The sequence below is a fragment of the Echiichthys vipera genome (assembly GCF_963691815.1).
Source record: "Echiichthys vipera genome assembly, chromosome: 13".
Classification (NCBI taxonomy): Eukaryota; Metazoa; Chordata; class Actinopteri; order Perciformes; family Trachinidae; genus Echiichthys; species Echiichthys vipera.
In genome coordinates this window covers 20398089-20420980 of record NC_139838.1, presented here as the reverse complement: position 1 = coordinate 20420980, position 22892 = coordinate 20398089, and the positions used below count along the sequence as shown (strand labels likewise).

The window sequence follows — 22892 nt, the reverse complement described above, 5'->3', positions numbered from 1 at the left end:
TTTATATAATCTTCTATTTATACATATATATATATATAATATATATATATATATATATATATATACTGTATATATACATACATACACACACACACACACACACACACACGTATTATACACCTTTCTTACTTACACATGTACAAAATTAGGTAACGAGAATTCAGTTAAAAAAAAAGAAGACTGACTTCAATGGTAGTCATACACTGTTGTGCTTTGTTGATCGAGCCAGCCTGTCAGGTGAAGATGTGCTTGGCAACTCGGTTTGATGCCGTGTCTTGTCTTGTTGTGACCTGGTGACTATAACATGTTCAAATCATCCAAAACTGTGATCATTATTCTGAAAGTCTAAAAAAGACTTCACTTTTGGTGTATATGCTCGTGTTGAAAATATTAGGGAAAGCACCTTGATCCACAGGGGTGGGTCCTGCATTATGAAAAGATACCAGCACTTCATATCAGACAGTTTAACCATTACAGTGGCAAGATCCAACAAATAGAGAAGTCCAGCCTCTCTGCGATACGCACAACATCTCAGTGTTTGCTTTTGGCAGAAAAACATTTTGTCATCACTCTTTCAATCACTCGCTCCCTTTTCTCACTTCAGCTCACACATTTTCCCTTTCACACTAGTATTAACTCTAACAGGAGAGAGCGAGAGAGAGAAAAAAGCTCTCCCTGTTGCCAACGATAAACATTTCTTTTCGTGAGCACATGGTATATACAGTAAAACTTCTCAGCTGCAAATGTTATAAATTATTTTCACAGAATGTACACGTAACACAGGTCAATGTAGTGTGTTTTTATGTTTGATGTCAGCTGATGTGTGTGTTTAACACTGTTGTAGAGTGTATGTTGGTGTTTCTGTACTGCGCAGTATTAGTGCTACAGTATATAAGCACATGGTCGCAAAGGAATGGTAGTCATGAGAAAAGTCCCCCTGTCGGTCAATGCTACATTTAGAGAAAGTAATCACTTGGGACATCAATGCCACTCAATACCGTTACAATAACAATACAACAAATAGTACACAATAGTCAAGGGTGGAATAGTGTACAAGTTGGAGAGATGACTGATCTTTGGCTCAAAAGGTTAAGAGATTACTTTTCCATTAAATGTGGATTTATCCCATCTAAATTTATATGACCCAAACACAGTTGGTCTCTCTGCTGTTGATTGTTCTTCGGCCACTTTAGGTTCCTCTTCAACGTCTTCATTTTTTCTTCTAGGGTTATCATCCAAAAGAGGTTTATGTTTCTTTTGGAGAGCCCTAAAAAATACAAATTAAATAGAGCTTGGTCTTTCCAAGAAAAGAAATACTGTCACCTTTTGAAAAATAAGACGAAGCACACATACTTTGTCTCAAATGCTCAGGAGCTACTCAGCACGTGAAGTGCAAGCGAGTCCATCTGTACTTTACAAGCATCGAAAGTCTCTCCCCGTGGCCAGCACTGGGCATGGAAAATGTCTTTTTTGAGTCAGTGGTTTCATCCCCACAGACTGTCTTCATTGTAGTCCCTGAATAAAATATCTGCTAACAGCAGTCCTTTCATGTACTCTCAGTGCAACATTAGCAGTAATGAAAATGGGACTAGCAATGAGAGGATGGAGAGGGATGTCACTGCAGAGTTTGACCGCACACTCTTCTGGACGTCTGGCAGGATTACCACTGGGTCATCTGCTTGAAGATGGGAGATAAAGAAGACACTTTAGCACCACATATTTACACCTGAACGTAATCCTGAATGCCTGGATTGTTTTAAAGGTCAGGGATAATTAGAAAGGACACAGGGATGGTCAACATACCTGCAGGCAGTCTGTTGGACGGGTTGTGGACCCCACCCCCAACTCCAACTCCAGCCACACCTGTGCCTCCTTTAGCCACTCTGGCCTCTTGAGAGCCTAAAAGGGAAAAAAAAGGCCATCAATTACTTACTACACTAAACACGACTGTCAGGTGCGACTGTGGAGGAGGGCGGTTAAACTCACCATCAACAGCTACGACGTCCACCCTGAGCCTGAGGCACTCCTGTCCATGGTGGTGCAAAGGTTTGGCTGCCGGGAAGAAAACAACACAAGCATTAACTAACCTTACTAATGCACTTATCCTCCACTGGCCCCTTAATTCACCTTCATGCATGCCCCCCCACCCCCACACACACACAAACACTTGGCAACAGACAGACACCGGACAAAGCTTAGGAGGCCATCTGTGACAAGGCGAAGTGTCTCTTGTCCTGCAGTTTATCTAATTACAGCCATGATCAGGGTGACAACACTGCTTGCTTCTTTGTGGTTACATTCTAGCAGGGTAAGTGTTGTATAAACTTGGCAAACACCCCAGTTAATATCCATGTTAAAGTTAAAAAGAGCTGGCCACCAAGCTCCAGCATATTATGGTCAGTAGAAAAGCATAGTAAAAATACTAATTACTAGTTAACCTAATTAACTGATTGCAACAAAGGTTTCATATATAATGGGCTATGACTATCCGATGGATTCGGGTTCCCCTCAAGATGAATTGTAACAATTTTGGTGGTCGTTTCACTTTTCATCTAGTCATTATCAACATGACACTATTACACTTTCATGAGCCTGCAAAACTCCTGACATTCCTTAAGCCTTGAGATGTGTTTGTTGATTAGCAAATATTAGCATTTGCATAATACACTAAACTAAGATTTTGAATATGGGAATTATCAGAATACAAAACAGGTTGTTGAGCAGGATCCTCCCTATGTTCCCAGGGTCCTACATCTCTTGATCCAACATTGGAAAGATTGTTAAGGGCTAAGCCTGTGACTGTTCTCATTTGTCCAGGTCATCGTCATCCTCCAAGCCATTTCAGTCAAAAACAATCCAAAACAGGGCTGTTATTAAGGGCTATATTTGCTTCAAATTACAAACAGACAAAGTTCAAATTCAAGTTTCAAATGCAGTTTGAGTGGTAAAAATCTGTTCAGCCACTGGAGATATCAATGTCTAAAATCAAACCAATTGGAGGGCATATTGAGTAACATACTGAACATACTGACACAGGGAAGCATACACTGAACATCTGACCTAGGGAAGCATACACTGAACATCTTACCTAGGGAAGCATACACTGAACATCTGACCTAGGGAAGCATACACTGAACATCTGACCTAGGGAAGCATACACTGAACATCTGACCTAGGGAAGCATACACTGAACATCTGACCTAGGGAAGCATATACTGAACATCTGACCTAGGGAAGCATACACTGAACATCTGACCTAGGGAAGCATACACTGAACATCTGACCTAGGGAAGCATACACTGAACATCTGACCTAGGGAAGCATACACTGAACATCTGACCTAGGGAAGCATATACTGAACATCTGACCTAGGGAAGCATATACTGAACATCTGACCTAGGGAAGCATACACTGAACATCTGACCTAGGGAAGCATACACTGAACATCTGACCTAGGGAAGCATACACTGAACATCTGACCTAGGGAAGCATACACTAAACATCTGACCTAGGGAAGCATACACTGAACATCTGACCTAGGGGAAAGCATTGCTGAGAAAAAACACCCTTTTAAAGCTCTCCTTAGGGCTTCATATGAAGAGAATATTAATCTGAGGAACATACATACATACAATCCCTTGTTAGCATGTCAGTACAGCCTTACAGAACCACTTTAGACTATTAGTGAAAATATTGGAAAATAGGATTAACAGTGACAACTCTGAGTGAAAGCCATATTGACACTTACAGATATAATAGTAGCTTTCTCCTTGGCGGAACTCCTTTCCCAGCGTAAAGGGAGTAAAACGCTGAAACTTTTCGGAGAACTTCTCAGGTGCGTGAGGCGCAAATGGATGGCCGCACTCCCAGCGCATCTGGTCATATGATTGGGGCTTGCAGGATTCGTAGTCCTCGCGCTCTACCATGTAGAGCACGTATCGCTCAGCATCCAGCAGTGGCACCTCACCCTGAGGGTAATGTGGGCAGACGATGTCCAGGTAGTCATTGAGCTTCACCTCCACGGTGTAGTCGTCCCATAGAAACCTGCAGGGATGAGGCAGAGAGAGACGGTTATGCAAGTGGCATGAGACTGATATCCGTGGTCATAGCATTGGAGCGGTAATAAATGTAAGCCTCAAAACCTGTGATTATATATTGATCGGCTACACGCCAGCGTACAACAGGGAAATCAGCGGAAAGACTGAGAGGCCTGGGAATAAGAGATAGAGGGCAGGAGAGTGAGGATATAGGTGTGTGTTGGAGTGGAATGAAGAGGGGAAAACGCAATAAGGGGAAGAATGATCTGCAGAGAACATGTGCATAAATATAGATGAACGTGAGGCCAGTGTTGCTGCTGCTGTCTAGAGTTAGCATTGATCCCATGTCCCCCAAAGAGTTGAATGATGTTTACAGAGAAACATTAGCAGTCGGTTAGCCCGTCAAGACCGGAGATGAGTATTGACACCTGCAGGGCTACACACAAAACACCCACACGGATAAAAAGAGGTAGAATGCATTTTGACACACACACGCACGCACGCACGCACGCACGCACGCACGCACGCACGCAAGCACCCACGCACCCACGCACGCACGCTTTAAGCCATTCATTAGGGTCGGAGAGACTGAAGACACATAGAAAATGAGTCTGGTGACAGCCTGGAACTGTCTCCCACCACACTCCCTCTCATTACAGATACAGTCAGACTGACTGCCTCCCCTTCATATCTCCCTGCATCCCTCTCTTCACTCCTCCACCCTCTCCACCCTCTTTACGATCAAGTAAACTAAACTCCCCCTCCCCGTCTCCCCTTGGACGTAGGTCACTCGGAGAAAACTTTTTAGTCCCCACAAACAACATTTAATTATTACACAAAGACTTTAAACAACGGTTTAGTAATACTCGGAGGCAGTTTAAATTAGACTTATCTCAACTGTCCATGATTCCTTTCCCCTCCTGGGTTTTCTTTCAGAGATATTATGGGTTTATCTCCAGGGAATTGTCACCAAAGGTATTTCAGATTTGTCCCCTTCCCCCTGACTGAGTGACTGCTCCAGGGGCGGCTCACAGCTAATACTCTCTTCTCAGCCAAAGCCATCTATCACCGGCCTGGAGCGGTAGCTGGCCACCAGCAACACACACAAACTCACACACACTTCCCAGTAATTCCCATCTATCAACAACCTAAAGCAGTAGCTACCTACTATTTTGAACCCATCAACCCCCCCACCCCACACACACACACATCTCCCCCAGTGCTTAGCTCCAAAGCGATGCCTATCAGTTTACCGTCTCCTACTGTTCTGCAACACCAGGGGTTCTCTGAGAATGGATGAAATTTGACAGACTTCAATATTTTCACAACACACAAGGAGAATGTGTGTCGAATGTAGGGTTTTGTTGCTTTTGCAATGAATACACGGCTGGTTCTTCAGGCTTTCAACAATCCCCCCAAAAAGATGCATTTAGCCAGTGTGAGCCAAGTTACTGACTGCCTTTTAATCAGATCTACAGATCTCAAAGAGTTATGAGTTCCTAAAAAAAGCCTACAGGGTGCTAATCGGTCACCTTTGACACAGAGGAGAAAAAAAACAACAACTCACCACTGGAGTAGATTTTGTCATTTTCTCATAAACCCCCCTAAATGTAACAAGCAGCATTTGGGGAGTTTGTGTTTGTTTGACAAGGTCCATGTGTGTGACTAACGATCAAAGTGCACAGGCGCAGCCCCCCGTCGCTCATTAGCTGCTGTTGTTGTTTTTGGCCAGGGGTCTCCCTGGTACCCCCTGGTAAAAAGGACAGACGCTATGGCTCCAAACACCAGGCCATGACTTCTGCTCCCCCTCTGGCTCCCCCCTCAACCCTCTTTGCCCCCATCCGCCTGACTGCATTTCCTCAATACTGATGACCAGATTTGCCGGCAGCACCATTACAACAGCAACATGGTCTGTTAGAAAACAAGCACCTTTTTTGTTATACAGATGAAACTCCCATATAACTATGCTGATAATAGTATGCCCCAGCCAACTTTAAGGGGGGAGAGCAATAATTCTCATTTTGCCATGGTCCAGACAGCTTAGTGCTTATCTGCAGTTTGCCTGCCACGCTCTGTTTACCAGATTGGCGCTAAAGTGTTTTTTCCCCCTGCCACTTTCAATTCCAGTCGAATCGATAACACTATTGAACAAACACTGTTTTCTGCTTTTGCCTGACAGAGTTATCATCCCCCTGCAAACACTGAAAACACACACAAACAAACTCCCTGTACCCAATCCCTCCCTCACTCCGAGCCCGGATTACAAACCGGTTGTGGTATGCTCCCAATGTGTTCATCAAAAGGGGGTCGAAGGGGGGTGCAATTAAAACACAAAAAAAGGGTATTAAAGTCGCCCTGGAGGGGGGTAATTATGCCCTCCTGCTCCCCACTTCCCAGCCCCTTTAGGCTGGGAGTTTGGGGGGAGGCAGAGGGCATGAATAGCCGTGGGCAGGGGGGGTCAAAGGGCTTGAGCTGGAAATGGCTTTTGAAGTTTCTCAGTAAGAATATCTCTGAGTGCTACAGTTGCTTTATCAGTACCACTGTTTCATACAGCGTCTCTATTCACAACGTGGCCGCGCTGATGGAATAGCTCACTTAGCAGAGAGAACATTGAGTGAATACGCACCCGGGGAGGCTGAATAGCCCCTTTTATTAATGGAAAACAGTTTTAATTATCCTCCTGCCTTTTGTTCCCCTCCAACGCCTCGGCATTGAAACGTTCCACATCATCTGCTTAATTAACTGATTTGAGTTACACACTTCAAAGAGAGCTTAGGCCTGTGTGAAAAGGTTTAGCTAACAAAGTCAAATCGTGGCACCTTCACTTTAGCAGACAAAATCCTCCTTCTCTCTGTCTCCCCAGTGTGTGTGCTTTGTCACTTTCCTCCTCCAGACTGTTTCCCTCTCCCTGTCAATAGGCTGTGATTTATTCCCATTGTTTCTCAGAGGATGCTACCTTTTTAATGACAGTGGCGCTTGGAGCTTCAGGAGAAGTAACAGCGTTGAGGAGCTGTATTCTCTACTTAAGGGTGATTTGTGGAGTTATGGCAGATATGCAGCGAAGACTGTGTGTGTGTGTGTGTGTCTGCCTCAGCCTGAGACATTTAAATGTGTGATTGTTTATGGTGGAGCATGCGTGTGTGTGTTGTGTCTGTAGAGCTCTGAGGAATCTGGGAGTGCGTTTCAGTCCTGATAAGCTGGATAATAAATGCCAATAATGAACACAGATGATGTCAGTGACAGAATGTCAAGTGGTCAAGTGTGTGTGTGTGTGTGTGTGTGTGTGTGTGTGTGTATACAATCTGGTGAAAAATAGACTACAGACTGTTCCCGGCGACTCTTCCTCCCATACTAAGAAGGAATTCCTGATTTATTGGAGCCTCTTCAGGAGCAGGAGTCTAATCTCTCTTCTTTAATCTCTCTGGCCAGCATTTTGCTTTCTTCTCCACCTCTACCCCCTCCTTTCATCCATCCATCACCGTCTCATCTCTGCACTCTATCGCCCTGTGGAATGCTGGATCTCTGAGGCTAAGAGGCCGCAATGTGGATCAAAGGTCGGACAATCGCCAATTCAGCACCGGAGAATTATATACATGAACAGTCAGCGAGAAGGGGCCTTGTGCATTTTAGATTCTATAGACGACGGGAAGTGCTCTCTTTAAAGATCGATTCAGATCAAAAGGTCCATAAAGGCCAACGTAGGACAAACTACAGTCTGACAACTACTGCTCTAGTCTGCTTTAGCTGTGCAGTCACCCTAACAACATAAACATGATTATCTTCCTCTCGGGTTTTAACACACGCCATTAATGTGACCCAAAAGGTGACTGGCCCGCGTCACAGATGAGCGAGCCGGAATGTGGGGACCACCTAATCGGCTCGTCCAAGCCTGGATTAAAGGGTGGAGCAGAGGCTGAGCTGTGGTCCATTCATCAGCACCAGACCCTGCTTAATACAGGGGCTTAGGGTGGACAGCGAGGCCCAAAGCAGGGGCTGAGGGGCTCGGGACAGAGTAAGGGGTGAGATAGGCAGGGTGGAGTTTTTTTTTTTTTTTTTTTCCCTCTACTGTTCTCACACAGAGAAGGGGTATTACTCGTTTACACTGGAGCTTTGGAGTTCAAAAAGAGACACACTGACTATGATTGTGTGTGTGTAGGTGTGTCCATGCAGAGAGAAAAGTGAGAGGTGTTAATGACAGACACTGGACACAAGGGAGAGATTTCTTTATAGAAATATCTGTAGAAGCTACGTGACTCCAAGAGGGAGGTGGCAAACCTGATGCAGGTGAAGCCTTTTGGAGGTGCATCATGAGTTCAGTTAAGCGGGAGTGTTTAACGTTACTGCTCAAACTGTTTGTTTCATCCGTCTCTCTATTCATCCATCAACGTCAGCCGCCCCCCTCCCACTCTCTGTCCGTCTTTCATCACTCAATAAGCAAACCAGATCCTCATGTCAACTCTTTCCCTCCCCCACCCCCCATTCCAGACTTGCTGAACCAATCACAAAACTGTTTCTGGTGGTATTCCAAAAATGCAACTTTTTGACCCACCGTTTGCAGAGCACAATGCACTGGTTGGGTATGCTGGGGTCGCCATAGAAACAAATATGGTCCAACTCTTTTGGGCTCCTCCTTTAACATAATATTTCAGCCTTCATTCTTTGCACCGTTTGACTTTTTGCCATCTATCTCAATCAGCTTTCTCTCTCTGTCTGCCATTCAACCTTTGTCCGTCCGGATCATTGGTCATTCTGCCAGCGTTTCCCGACTGAGCTCGCCGAGCTCCTTTTGCCACCCAGCAAAACGACACAGCTTTAAGTCCAGCAGAGAAATAATTGGATGATTCCACCGCGCTAAGGAGGCTTAGATGAATAAATATGCTCTTTTCAACTGTCTCACGTTGTTCCCCTGAGCCATTCGTATCTTATAAAAAAGGGCCAGAACACAAAAGGTCACCACTGACATCACATTTCTCATGAGGCAACTATCTGGACAAGAAAATTGATTTTTAAGGATTGATTTCCACAAGACAAAACTTCCATATCATTGCTTTTTTTTCAGCAGACACTGCCCAAGCTTGGGGCTTAATGAATTCCACGGGGAAACAATATGTGAGTACAGTGAGTGTGAGTTATGATATGGATTTTTAAAATTAAGTAGTTCCTATAGTCCTAATGGTAATAACACAGCTGACCTCTAGGGGGTGGCAGTATTTACTGTGGGGACATGTTTACACACTAAACCCAGACAGCCACCAAACAGGAGATAAAAGCCAAGAGAAAAACAATAGTTTCACAATGACCCTTATTTACACAACAAAACAAACACAATGGTTCATTTTCAGAGATAATATCTGACTCTTGCTGGCTAATTCTTCCTCATCCATACACATATACACCGTTGAATCTCACCAAGACTTGACAAACAAGTCTGGAAGACAAACACACACAATCTCTGCCTCACACACCATGAGAGAGAACCTCCCCTCATGAGCATAAATCTGTGCACTAATGTAGTTTTTCTTCTTCTGTGACTTTGTGTGGGGCTGAGGAGTTGTGAAGCAGCACAGAGAGGAGGAGCAGAGTGGGAAGGAGCAGGGGAAGTCTGCTGCGAAGATAAGGAAGAGGCACAAGGATGGGCAGGAGGGGCAGAGAAACTCAGACAGGGTTGACTGGGGTGACTCTGATCAGAGGAGAATCCCAAATAGAGACGCACAGATTTGACAGCAGCACAGGCGGGGAGGCGGATCCCAAATCATCCTCAAGGCTCATGACAGTTGAGCACATCCCTCATAAAAAATAATTAATCACTATTAAGTCACTGCTAATCCATGTATTCTCAGCAGCACATTCACTCCTCAAACAAGCCTGGGAAATTCAGTCAACTCCAGAATCCAGACTTTTACAGTCTTGCGTGTGTTGGTGTGAGAACTGTATTGTTTATTGTGCTGACAGGATACGCTGTTTTCCCGGGAAAAGACATAGCCAGGAAGTACAGCACTTCATAGGGAAACACACAGCAGACAGCGTGCAGACTTTGGTAATGCCGACAGCATGCCTGCAGGAAGTTAAAACCTTTGGCCTGATTCTCTATCTGATGCAGTCAATAAAACAAGCGCTCCTGCCATTGACACTGGCAACAACAAGTGTCAATACTGAACAGGAAGAAAATCAGCTTTTAAAAGGAAAATCTCTTCTTAATATGGACACAGAGGTAAAGTCTTCTGACAGACTGTAAAGATACGTCAACACACTTCAATGAGCATTGAGCCTATAAGAGGCGATTACCATCCGTTTGACAATCTCTGAGTATTTTCCCCAGATTGAATTCACCAGACAGATTACAAGGCCAGATTAAGGTTGGTGGGAGGGGACAGACGATGCGAGAAAAAGATGGAGATAGATTTAGGAATTTACACAAGCAAGGGGTTGGTGGTGGTGGGATCTAGAGTGAAGGCTGGATTAGGAAGGGAAGTGGGAAACCGGGATGTTTTTCAAGGAAAGTAGCTTCAGATCAGATTACTTGGAAATCGCAGAAATCTGTTGCGTCCACCTAATCACACCCGCTGACGACCCAATCTTATCTTTCATCTCTCGAACACGTACGCGCTCACATGCACGGAAGGCAAACAGACATGTTAACCTACTCCTACGTGTACGCCTTTGTTTTTCCTCTTCATTTAAGTCCTGTTCTTTCACGAGTTTGAGTTCTCAGACTGGCTCTACCACTTCCACTGTTTTAGCAAAACACTCAAGAGGGGAGAAGCACACACGGGCAGACAAGTAAAAAAAAGATGACAAAAAGAAACAGGTTTGCTCTGCTGAGGAGACTAGAGTGGCTTTTCATAGGGAGGTAGAAGAAGGAAGCTTTAAGAAAGAGAGCGGGGGGGGGGGGGGGGGGTTAAAGGAAAGGGCAAAGTGCCTTGTGACGGATTGCCATGGGTGCCAAGAACGATAAATAAATTCCACACCTCTTAGCATGCTTCCCTCCATCCCCCCTTCTCCGTGAGCCAGAGTTGGAGGTAAGGAAATAATAGACTGAAAAGGGACAGCTTGTAAAGTTTAGATAAAAGCCGGTGAAGGAGCGAAGGGGACCGAAAAGACAGGAGGGGGAAGAATGAGAGTTTCCCAGAGGCAGAACCACGGCCATGTGAAGAGGGGCTGGCCTGAGTGGCAGCCAGTATTCAGGGACCACCGGCGTGACAGAATGACTGACAGATTGATAGAGGCTGTGCCACTTCATCACATAGCGAACTCTGACCCCCAATCGGTCACACCAGTTACTATTCTCTTTCTGTGGCTTATCGTGAAGACCATTACCCAATTTGTATAGGAAGCATCACAAAACACCCATATTGTCTGGATCAATACCAAAAAAATCCTTCATGTGGGTGAAACATAGCTCAAATAACTCCCTTGTTTGAGCCAACAAAGAACAAAGAGCATTTAAATGAATTAAACCAATGTACCGGCAAAACTTATGAGAACAGATAAGCTCAGAAAATGTGTTATTATAGCAGTACAGGTGATGATGATGATGATGTTAGAATAAACAGCAAATTAAATGTGCGAATGAGAGAGCCATGAAACAGTTAACAGACTTGCAGGACTGGAGACCACAGAACCAAGTTGAAAAGGGAACCTGGCCAAGAAGAGGGGGAGGGAGGTGCTGGAGAGAGGGAGAGACAGGTACAAAGCAGAGGAGGAGGAGGAGGAGGTGGTGGTGGTCTACTCATGCTCTGTCAGCAGGGAAAAAAAGAGGGAAAGGGAGGAAGAGGCAGTGAATGAGCAGATTATTGCCTCACATTGGAGTTGTAGAGTCCAGAGGGCTCAGGGGACAATGTTAACATCAATCACAACTGTGTGGACACACGTGTGTATGTGTGGATGACTGAGGTTAATGTGTATGAGAGTGTGTGAGTCAGTCGATGTGGTGATGTTGCGAGCACTCACACACACATGCACAGACACTCCCTTCACAAAAGACACGTACATACACTGGCATGCAGGGGGCCCGAACTGACTGGGTTTACTGGTGAGCCTCTTTCTGGGAACGAACCCGTGCTGCTGGTGATTAAGCTGTTGCTAATCAGACACAAAAGGTTACAGATATACCAACTAGTAAAAAAAAAAAAAAAGGTCAGGAAGTGCTGAAACACACTTTCAGGAACGTATTTCACTCATGCTGAAACAAAGCGGTCGTTAAAGTACAGGCAGATACGACCTTGGAAGTCAGCAGGCTTCACACACATGCATTCAACTGTATAGAGCAGGGAAACTGTGCATGCATGTGTGTGAGATGAATCCCCCAACAAACACACTGAGGGAAATGAGCCTGCACCACGCAGCCCAAAGTGATCAATCTAAGATCAATTTGATTAACGACAGCTTTCTGACCAACGGGACAGAACAATAAACTGAAGAGAAACACATCTCATGAGAGATAAGATGGATGTCAACACGCTGTATCAAGTCAAAGGGTCAAAAGGGTAGAGCAGATTGCTAGGAATGATGAAAAAAAGTACCGAATAAAAACCTTCTTAGAGACTCTGTGCTTTTTTCTGCGAATTCAGGATTAAGAGTAGCCAAAGGGAGAGATTTAGCACAGTCGTCCGCGGGAAAAAAACAGCAAGTGAAAGAGGACGGATTACTAGTATGTACAAACAGGAATGATCACTGATGTTCCGCAAGATGCCTTTCCATCTGGGACTTCATTGTGATTTACAGAAAGGCTTTGTTGTGCCCTTTCTGACTACAGTAAAAAGCTGTAGTTTCAACCACATGGGGACCCGGAGGGAGCATGTGGGAGAAGATTTGAATAAATTTGTGATTGCAACGAAGACAACACATGTTTGCAAAAGCAGAGAGAGGGAGAGAGTGAGTCCAACGCTGATTGATTGAGTTGGTGTCAGTTGGTGTGTTTGAGTGTTCCAGTTTGTGATTGAGTGATTGTTTGCCAGGAGTCCCTGTTTGAGCATGCCTGTCCGATGGGTGTGTTTGTGTGGGTGCACGAAGAAGTTTGTTTGCGGTGTGGAAGCCTAACCCTCCTCGTACCGCGAGTTGTTTCACCCCGGCCATCATCAAACATAATTCTAATTGACCCCCACTTATTCCGAATGGCCCCTAACCCCGACAATTTGAGCTCCAATTTCTTCTCCCCAAGCAATCCATCTCTCCCCCACAGCGTGACCTACTGGGCAGGCCTCAAGTTACCTCCTCTGTCTCTGTCATACACCATTATTACTCGTCTTACCACCTGAAATATGAACACCACTATGTCTCCCTGACAGCCACGTAAACCCCCATGTGATATGTCTTGATTAAGGAGGTACAACAACCTCCCACTCCACACAGAGGTTAGGACTTTTGTCAGATGGGGAGGATATTGCAACTGATATTTCAACACGTTGTGCTGTGAGTCAGACCTGTGAAATCAACACGAAAATACAGTCCTTCCCAAGGAAAAATACTAGAGGATTCCAGCCCTTTGAATGAAGACACAACAGGCCCAACAATACAAAAGCTCACTGACTTTTTAACACTGCTAAATTATTGCTGCACTCCTACAATAAAGAAACTCAGAAAAATGTAGAAAATACAAATAAGTGTGCATGAAGGGTCCAAATAAAGACATGAAGTGCCAGTAGCATTCATAAATCATACTTCATGTCCTGAAAAACAGATTATATCCAATACTCATCAATTTCAAAAATAAGAGCCATTTCCCTCAAAAGTAGAAAAACATAGATTACATAACCTAGTGTAACTAATCCCGCAGCATAGATACACAGATTGTGAAACACGGGGATTAAATCTGAGCAGGTTAGACACAGTGTTACAGGTAAACAGCACCATAATAACAGGTTCGAGGCCAGAAAGGAAGGGAGCGAGGGGGAGGGAGAAAGACTCCTAACTGTCTTGCATTATCATGACAACAGCAGCCAGTTGCTCTCATCACAAATTCATCCCAAAAAAATCGCTGAATATGCATGAGTGGCAAAAATCCAAACGCATCTGAGCATGGATCATGAAGATCAAATCTGCACTGAGAATTATGTTAAAAGTTTGTTTTATATTTAAAGTGCCACACAATAGTGATTCTGCATTGATAGTGTAGCCAATAGATAAAGAAATCAGTGCGAATGGTGAGTTCAAGAGCACCGAATCAACGAGGGGTTACAGAGAAATCACAAAGAGATATTTACTTTGGGTTCGTGCTGTTCCAGTAGACGCTGTGCCGCTCCGCTGAAGCGAGCCAGGCGCAGACGCTCACAACGAAGCCCACAATCCAAACCAAATCCATGGTGGAGAGGAGTGGAGGCGTGCAGAGAGGAAACACAACTCAGGTAGGTTGTGCAGAAAAAAACCCCCCCAAAAAACCCTACAGTTCACCGAGAAGAGCTCTTCCGCGCACCTGGATACTGCGCGTTCACAAAAACCCTTTACGCATGCAGCGGCACTAAAGAAAAAAAAAAAAAGTAGATTCGTACAAGGAATAGAAACCGTAGAGATTTAGTTAACTCGACAAATCCGTAGTGAATGAAAGCTCGAGCTGCGTGGTGGCTGGTTTTGTGAAACGCCCATAGCTGCGGGCCCCGCCTCTTGTACCAGAGGGGACCAATCAGAGGCCTGTCCGAGAGTCGCGAGCTTCTCTGTAAGCTATACTGTATGTTGATGTTTATTAAAATCCAGCATGTACAGTGTGTCTCAATAGGCCAACAACAAAGCATTTAGAAATATTAATTATTCTCCCGCAATATCATAACCAGAGACCTTACGCTTCATGGAATTTTGTATTACAACATGTCACCTTTTGCAGTTTTCACCTACACTTTTCAAACCTCTCCTATAGGAAAACTATAATACCTCTAAAAAGGTCATTTCTGCTGTCAGAGTTATAAACCACAATACGGGTCACTACCTTTATTATGTTGCATGTAAACAAGTGTTTGCAAAATAAGAAATCACTCATCATTTATTCATATGATATCTATTTTTAATGTTACTCACTTCATGTAAATACAATGTTTGATTGCACTTGCAACATATACATTCTCTTAAGAAAAAGGAAAACATGAACACCTACATGAACCATAGACCATAGAGCTGGACGTTAAAGGCTGCAAAGCATATTTTATTGTGTTTGCTGCAAGGTTGTTGCACAGGTTGTACAGCTTTCCCAGTTATTTCGTTGAATGCACTCAAACTATTTTCCTTGCGCTCTTATCTATGACTGCACCACCCTTGACTGAGCACTGGTTGAGCAACGTCAGGTGTGTTTGCACAGTGATTTCTTGAAGTTAAATTGTTCTTGTGTGTGTGTGTGTTATCTTGCAGGTAGTTTTCTATGATCCCTTTAAACTATGTGTGAATCTTACATATATTCTAAGGGTGTTCATTTGTGAGATTAACATGGAAGTAAAATCTGACTGAACTTTAAGTATGGTGAGTTTTGGAGCCTTTGAAATCACATGTGAAACGTAAAACCTAGATGGTCTAACACAGTCAGAATCAGAATTAGATATACTTTAATAATCCCAGGGGGGAATTTTTTTTACAAAACTCCAGATATAACATCAAATATTAGACAAACTAAACATATATTAGAAAAAACTCAAATTTGAATGTATATAAATGAATATTTACAGTAATAAAACACACACAAACACTGTACGTTCAACTGGAAGCACATAACCTTCATGCTGTCAGATACATTGCAAATCCCGATTTTCATTTTCTGTTTCATTGACATGGATAATCTGGACTGCAAGCTGCTTGTTCAGCCTAGCGAGCTATAATGCCAGAGGGGGTTTTCAAGCCTGCTTCTGCTTGACATGGCACTTTATTTGCTGTGCCTGCTTAGCAGCATAACAACTTTCAAAAGTATCACAACAAAAAAAACAAAAAGCATAATAAAAAAAGAAAGAAAACAGATAAAGAGGGGAAACCATCTGTAATAATACATTCAAGCAGATAATAGCACATTGCATTTGAAGATTCAGGACATAGATACAGTTCAGGGATGGGATCAGTTGAGTGCGGGATACACTCCTGATGTAACTAGAATGTAACACTTAATATGAAAAGTATCCCATAAAAACAGACTATATAAATAAGAGTATATGAAGCTCTGTGCAGCTTTGAGATGGAGCCTTTAAAATGTTCTGTTTTTGCTCAGAGGAATCTCATCTTGATCGGCTTGGCCACAGGAGACAGTGCATGAAATTTTATAAGGTTGCGGCTGTCACAGAAGGCCTGAAAGTTTCGCAAGATGATTAAACTGTCAGGTAGACTGATGATTGCAAATCAACACTTTGTCTGACAGTTTAATGGTCACAGTGTAATTACTGGTGACACTCATCTGGTGCTCCGAGCAGACAAAAGAAACTAGGAATATCTGTTTACATCTCCTGTTGATCCTGGTTTGACTGTGTGTTATCTTTGAATTATCAACTCCATGAGACACCCACACTTTTTTGTCAAGTAGTTTACATAAAGCCTTTATTTTCAGTATTTATGCAGCAAAATACCCACGTGGAGCCCCCTCTCTGGACATTACAGACAATATTATATGTTCGGTGGTTGACTATCTGCACTTAAAAATTCCGTCCACACTAACAAACCATTTCACATCTAACAGTACAAACGCAGAAAGGCACATATATATGGTAATTGTGTGCTATTCAGTGTCAAGCAGGTCGTCCGAAATAATGTGTTTTGTATTCATGAAGAGCGCTCATCCCGGTGGATCAATTTTTTTTAGAATCCAATTGTTTTTTCTAGCTCGGTGGGAAGATAAAAGGGTGAGAGGGACTGCCAACATAATTGTCATTTGCATTGCAATCGAAAATTGTTGTGGAAAAGCTTTCGCCATGCCGCAGACATTTATGTCAAAACTCTATCAGGAGCCATTTGAGTGGACCTTTAATTTCAAAGCTGAAATACTGAATGAGTAAATAGAAAGATGAAGTGGAACGAAACTGCAGCTCAGCCCTCATATATATATTTTCTTCAGCAGACAGACACACAGACACACAAACACGCACGCATTGGATCTCTGCAGGCTTGCATGGCCACGTACACACAAACACAGTCGCACATACACACATAAACACATAAACACATAAACACAACCCTATCCACCTCAAATCCTGACAGAATTTGCACTGAGCCTGTTCTGCGGCATGAAAATAAGATATAAGAAAATGATAGGGAAAACCAAGTCATGTAGGCATGGGAACTTGACTGTCCATAATTTGTTTTTTTCAACCCTGTCAACCAGAGTAATTAGATGATGTCATGGAGTTGCACTTTCTGTGATCCTGAAAAGAGGAATCAAAACACAGAGAATTTTTCCCTCGGATTCACTGAAAATGATAAAGAATACGTAACTCTGCATAGGAACAGCCTGCATGATGTTAATTGTTTAAAGGTCCCATATTGTAAAAAGTGAGTTTTTATGTCTTTTTTTTAATCATAAAGCAGGTAAAGGTGCTATATAAATACTGTGAAAGTATCAAAACTCTCAAAAGAAATTCACACAGCCCGTATTCAGAAGCTGTCAGGACTTCCGTAGGGTTGTGATGTCACAATTATACTATATATAGGTAGAAAGTGCCACTATAGTGCTGTTACAGTCATTCCACAGCTTGCTATGACAGTGCAGGGAGCAATCAGAGCAGCCTGGGCTTTTTCGGAAGGGACAGGCACTAAAATTGAGTGTTTTCAGACAGAAAGTAAATACAGGTATATTCAGACAGACAGTATGTGTTTGTTAACATGTTCTAATAGAAACCCGAAATACAAGTATGAACCCAAAAATGAGCATTAACAGGCCCCCGTGTTCTCAGATCATCATGTGCAGCAAGTTGCTTTCTTGTCGGCTGCTGAAGATTGTTTCCACTTTCTTCCTTCCTCCAGCATGGCCATTAAAGGAGCAGTATTTGGTACCATCACTGTGAATATAAATGTTAGCTCTAATGACAGGCTATCATCATGTTCCCATCCCCAAACAACACCCCTCCATCTATTTACATAAGAGAACTGTGTTGGTGTGAACTGTGCTGCAACCCAGCAGAGCTCCGTCCAGTGTGTGTCGTTTCATCAGCCTCCATTGGTTCTTGTCCTCCATTGTTATTCATTCCGGTTCCTCTGCAGGAGTTGTTCCTGCACCTATGAGCTCTTTCTGTGCAAACAATGGAAGTGAAGTGTTTCCTGTAATTAGCATTGAACAGGTCTACCTCCTCTTATGAAATAGACTCTGCAGAGATAGCTTAATCATCCCTCATTGGTTTGCCCGTGAAAAACAAGTTTGTTCATGGTCTTGTTTTTGCCTGCTCTGGCACAAATGTATATTTTCCTTCGACTTTCCTGAGGCTATAGAAGCAAAGGTAATTATTAGGTGGAGCAATTTTAAAGCAAAACAAAGGTAATCAGTGAATAACCCTAGCGTTACAGCAAAGAGATGAAGTGCCAGTTCTTAATTAGCTGTATTTAATTATCAGAGGTAAACAAAGAAGAGGTTGATTATGCATCGCCGTATCCAATGATCAGTGTGTCAGCTAAGAGATTGGAGTTCAGGTATGACGATTAAGATGACATTGTTTGGAGTGGCCTTGCTGACAGCCGAGCAGTCGCTCTGCTTAGACATTCAGGAAAGCACACATACCTCAGACGCACCCACACACACAGACACACACAAATATGTACGCTTGCATACCCACCATACAAGCCAAACTGAGAGACAAAGAGCAGCTGAGGAGGAGGCGGGTGAGGAGGAGGAAGATTGAGGAGAAATGCAATCACAGTGTTAGATAACGAGAGTGTAAGACCAAGAATGAAAGCAAAAATGAGGAGGCACGCAGGATGAGAGTGAAGAGCTTAAAACAGATGCACTTAAGAAGGACAATATGTAAAGTACAAAGATGCAGGCGGAAAAGAGCAAACGAGGGATATACCGTAAGGCAGCACTAAACATGTTTTCAGCTATAAATGATGCAGGGAAACCTCTGGGCCAGTAATTAGCAAACATGTTACCTTTACTGACCTGTAATTATGGCTCTTTCCCTTGGGCAAATTGAAATTTTAGAGGTGCGATGCATCATTTCCCTTAGACTGTCAAAATCGAGTAAGTGGTGTCTGAAATATTGCAGGTGACTCACTGACAAACAAATGAACAATGCTGTGCCTTCTCTTGGGAAATGCAGAGTCATTTGGAAAGGATGGATAGCAGCAACAAATGGAAGGAGTCCACCTCATCCATCCTGTTCAGCTTCGAGCTGTGCAAAAACACCATAAATTCTACATGTGAGACAGAAATCCACAGGAAGTTTAATAACGAGGAGGGGATATGAAGGAGTATGGTTTAAAATAAAGGTGAAAAGAGACTTAATGTGTAAACATAAATATATCTGAGGTGAAAGTGGAGTGCAGAGCAGAAGCGGAAGCAGGGACGGACGCCAAATGAATAAGAGGGGGCCGGCGAGAAAGTGAGAAAAATAGAAATAGACAGGAAGCAAACAAGAAGGACAGAGGGAGGGAGAGGAGAGGCACAAGATGTAATAAGATGTTCAGATGAGGAATAACATACAAATACAAAGACAGGGAAGCAGGATACTGAAAGGATGGAACAAGATAATAAAGAGGAAGTGAGGAGAAATGTGATTTAGAAACGCAGAAATAGATTGTTACTCTATTTATCGGAGGAAATTGGAGCAGAGGAGAGACAGTCTGAGAAAAATAGATCAGAAAGGACAAGTTTGAGGGGTTCTAGAGACAGGGATATACTGAAATAAACATTTGGAGTGGAGAGAGGGAGATGGAGAGAGGGAGATTTAGAGAGGAAGAAGATGTGAGCTGAGGTATGGAGGCTTTGAGAGATTCACACAAGAGTTTTGATCAACAAAACAAAAGCTTTAGGCAGAGAGAAATTTGGAGCTAAGTGGTGTGAGAAAAGGAGGGGGGGGGGGTTGCATCGAAGTGGGCAGGTGGAAAAGAGTGAGAAAAACAGAAATTGAAAAGAGGAATGCAAAAGTACTTTTTTAGAGAGATACAGACAGACGCAGAGAGAAAGAGAGGCGGAGATTGACACTCAAATGTAAATAGGGAGAGAAGGGTATGCTGGATAAAAAAAAAGTCGCACACTGGTGAATTCCTCAAAAGCCCCTTCAATATGTATGAGGTCACTTCCATAGACAGCCACAAACAAGCGACAGAACAGAAAGGAGAGGAGAGCAGCAACGCAGGTTGTGTTGAGAAGAAAAGAGCTCTTCTCCTGTCAGCAGACTTTACAGTGTGTCCAGGGAGTCCAGAGAAAAGGGGACCACCCAGAGGCTCTGTTTACCATCCCCTGCTTTCCCTTGACACAACAACACGACAGCCTGGCAGTGTATAGGAGGCTCGGCGTGAATAACCTGCCCTCTAAATTACGACACACCAAAGCACACACAATTACATCATTGCAAAATATACAAGACTGAAGTGAAAGGGCGACCCAAAATCATATCACTTGGTAAACAACCCAGCAGCACATTACACTTACACAATGGGGTCTTTAAACGGAAAAGCTCCAACAATTTCACAGTGGCCAGCTGAGCACCTTTTCTCCAGAGGAAATAAGTAGAAGGGAAGCTGAATAGTAATGACAAGGTTTGCAGAGCCATGTTTTTTTTTGTTTGTTTGGAGGAAGCCGTAGGCTAGATGCACCTGATCCCACAGAAGAGTCAACACAACCAGATTTGAGAGAGAACAGCCTGTACTCACGCTGTCAATCCCAAGGATGCCGAAGTTGTCCGTGTAGCTCATTACCCCATGAAATATGTGGAGATGAAAGTGACATGCTCTGCCTTCCCCCCAGAAGAGCAGCGATCTGTCCAAAGTGCCCAGACCTTCCCTGCACTGATAGGCCCTGGAGAGCCTTGAGGGACAGAGGAGACATCGGCAGTTGGCATGAGTGCCATCCTGACTGTCACCTTGAAAGCAACAGCAAGTGACACCAATGCTAACAAGAGATTATACTTTACATGCACATTCGCTCAACTTGCTGCTGACTCCTGCTGACAGATGCAAAGCGGTATTCATGCAACTTTCTGGAGTTGCCCAGTGCATCTTGTTTTGCTGATAGTACGAACTTGAGAAGAAAAAAAAAAACACGTCTTGATAGAGCGTTATATAATTAAACTGTGTTCAGGGCTTTGCAGCTGAAACATAGGAATAGATGGTGTGAAAAAAATATGCGGTGAAGAGGTCTGGATGTATACACACTGAGAGACAGTGTGGTAAATAGATGGCTCGGGGCTATGCAGCTCAAACAAGATAGTGTGAAAAAAAAAAAAGCTGCTGCTCCAGAGTCTAGAGGAGCACAGAGATAGTGGTAACTCCAACTGACACGAATGCCTTTGTGCATGAATATGTGTTTACATAAGTGTGTTTATGAATGAGCAAAAAGTATGTTTGTGGTCTAGGGCTCTAAAGGGAGGAGCTGTCTCTGTCTCCGTGCAAGTGTGCCACGCTAAAAAAATCTGCTTAATAGCAATTACTCCACCCTCCATTCAATCAGGCACATGCCGCCACTTATTACTTGAGGAAACAAGTGAAAGACTTTTACAGCCTCTGACCTTGCTTCCTTTTTTCCATATGAACAGCCGTCCCTCTGCCATGGCACACTCCGCAAGTCAAACCTCTCTCTTTCTTATGAAAATAAGAAGTGAGGAAATGAATTTTATTGCCCCATTTTCCCTTCCTCCGCTTATTGACAAAGGCACCACACTCACCCTCGGCGACTTCTGCTCTCCCATTACTTAAAGAGAGGAAGGGAAAATGAATTTTACAGCCTTTGGTGCTATCTGTCTCCTCGGGCACTCCCCTGCCTCCCATCTGAAGTGGCACACTCTCCCTCTTTCTCATTACTTAACACAAAGATTGGAAATGAATTTTACTGCCCGTGCCCTTTCTTCTCTCCTCAGCACCATCCTATAGTCACTCATCCACATTGCTCTTATTGTCTCTCTCCTTTGCAGCCTTAAAGAAGGAGAAAATCAATTTTACAGCACCTTCTACCCCATAAAGTGGCACACTTCAGATTTTTTGTTGTTTCTTCCCTTTCAACTTGTTAAGAAAAAGAGGGTCCAAAATCAATTTTTTTGTCTCTGCTCCCGCTTTACAGCTCCAGGACCTTCTTCGAAGATGCGGCACACTTTATCCTTCTTCTGCAGCGCTGCCCTCTCTGAAAGCCTCAGAAGGCATTAGCATACAGGTGGCGTCTTTTGTCTCCATCTGAGGCACACTTCTGCTCTGTATATTGCCCATGTGTCCACTTTGAAGGCCCGCCAGTGGAGGTATTGTGAAAGGGGCCGAGGGTATTAAAAGGTCACTTAAGATAACTGGCCCTTCTGTTGCCACACCTCCTCCGACACCTCCCATAGATAAGGCAAAGTCATTAGTCTAGAGCTGAGCTGCCCCTTCCCTGTAGCCCCACTTCTGTGTGAGCTCATTCAGCAGTATGGGGAGTGTACAGGGTTACTGGGTTTATCTGGATTTCTGATCTTGTTAATACAATGTTAAATGTTTGAGCTTAAAATGTGAGCACACACGGTTGACCTTCCACAGAATATATTTTTACAAAGAAAAATTATTGTGATTATGGGTTTTATTTGCATTTGCAACACTCACAGAGCGTGTTTTCTACCAAGCAGGTCACAGAGAGCACTGGCTTCAAAACACATCTTTTGATTCCTTTCCTCCCCCAAGCCGTGCACTGTTACCGCAACCTTTTTTACATGACTACACACATATCTGCTGCCCAGATGCTACCCAGCCCCCCATCCTCCCTGCCTCCACCCCATCTCCCTCCTCCAGCTG

At 43.6% G+C, this 22892-nt stretch overlaps 1 protein-coding gene across 2 annotated transcripts; it reads right to left on the bottom strand.

Annotated features, from left to right (window-relative positions):
- Window positions 1–44: 44 nt before the first annotated feature.
- On the bottom strand, window positions 45–14562 carry efna1a (ephrin-A1a). 2 transcript variants are annotated; one of them, XM_083925184.1, is made up of 5 exons: window positions 14240–14562; window positions 3749–4044; window positions 1987–2052; window positions 1804–1899; window positions 45–1678 (listed from the first exon to the last, which is right to left on the bottom strand). In XM_083925184.1, exons 1-5 carry the CDS (start codon window positions 14335–14337, stop codon window positions 1557–1559), a joined length of 678 nt encoding a protein of 225 aa, XP_083781310.1. In that variant the 5' UTR covers window positions 14338–14562; the 3' UTR covers window positions 45–1556. The 2 variants fall into 2 exon arrangements, with proteins under 2 accessions (XP_083781310.1, XP_083781311.1); XM_083925185.1 differs by having other exon boundaries at window positions 45–1675.
- Between the last annotated feature and the right edge of the window lie 8330 nt (window positions 14563–22892).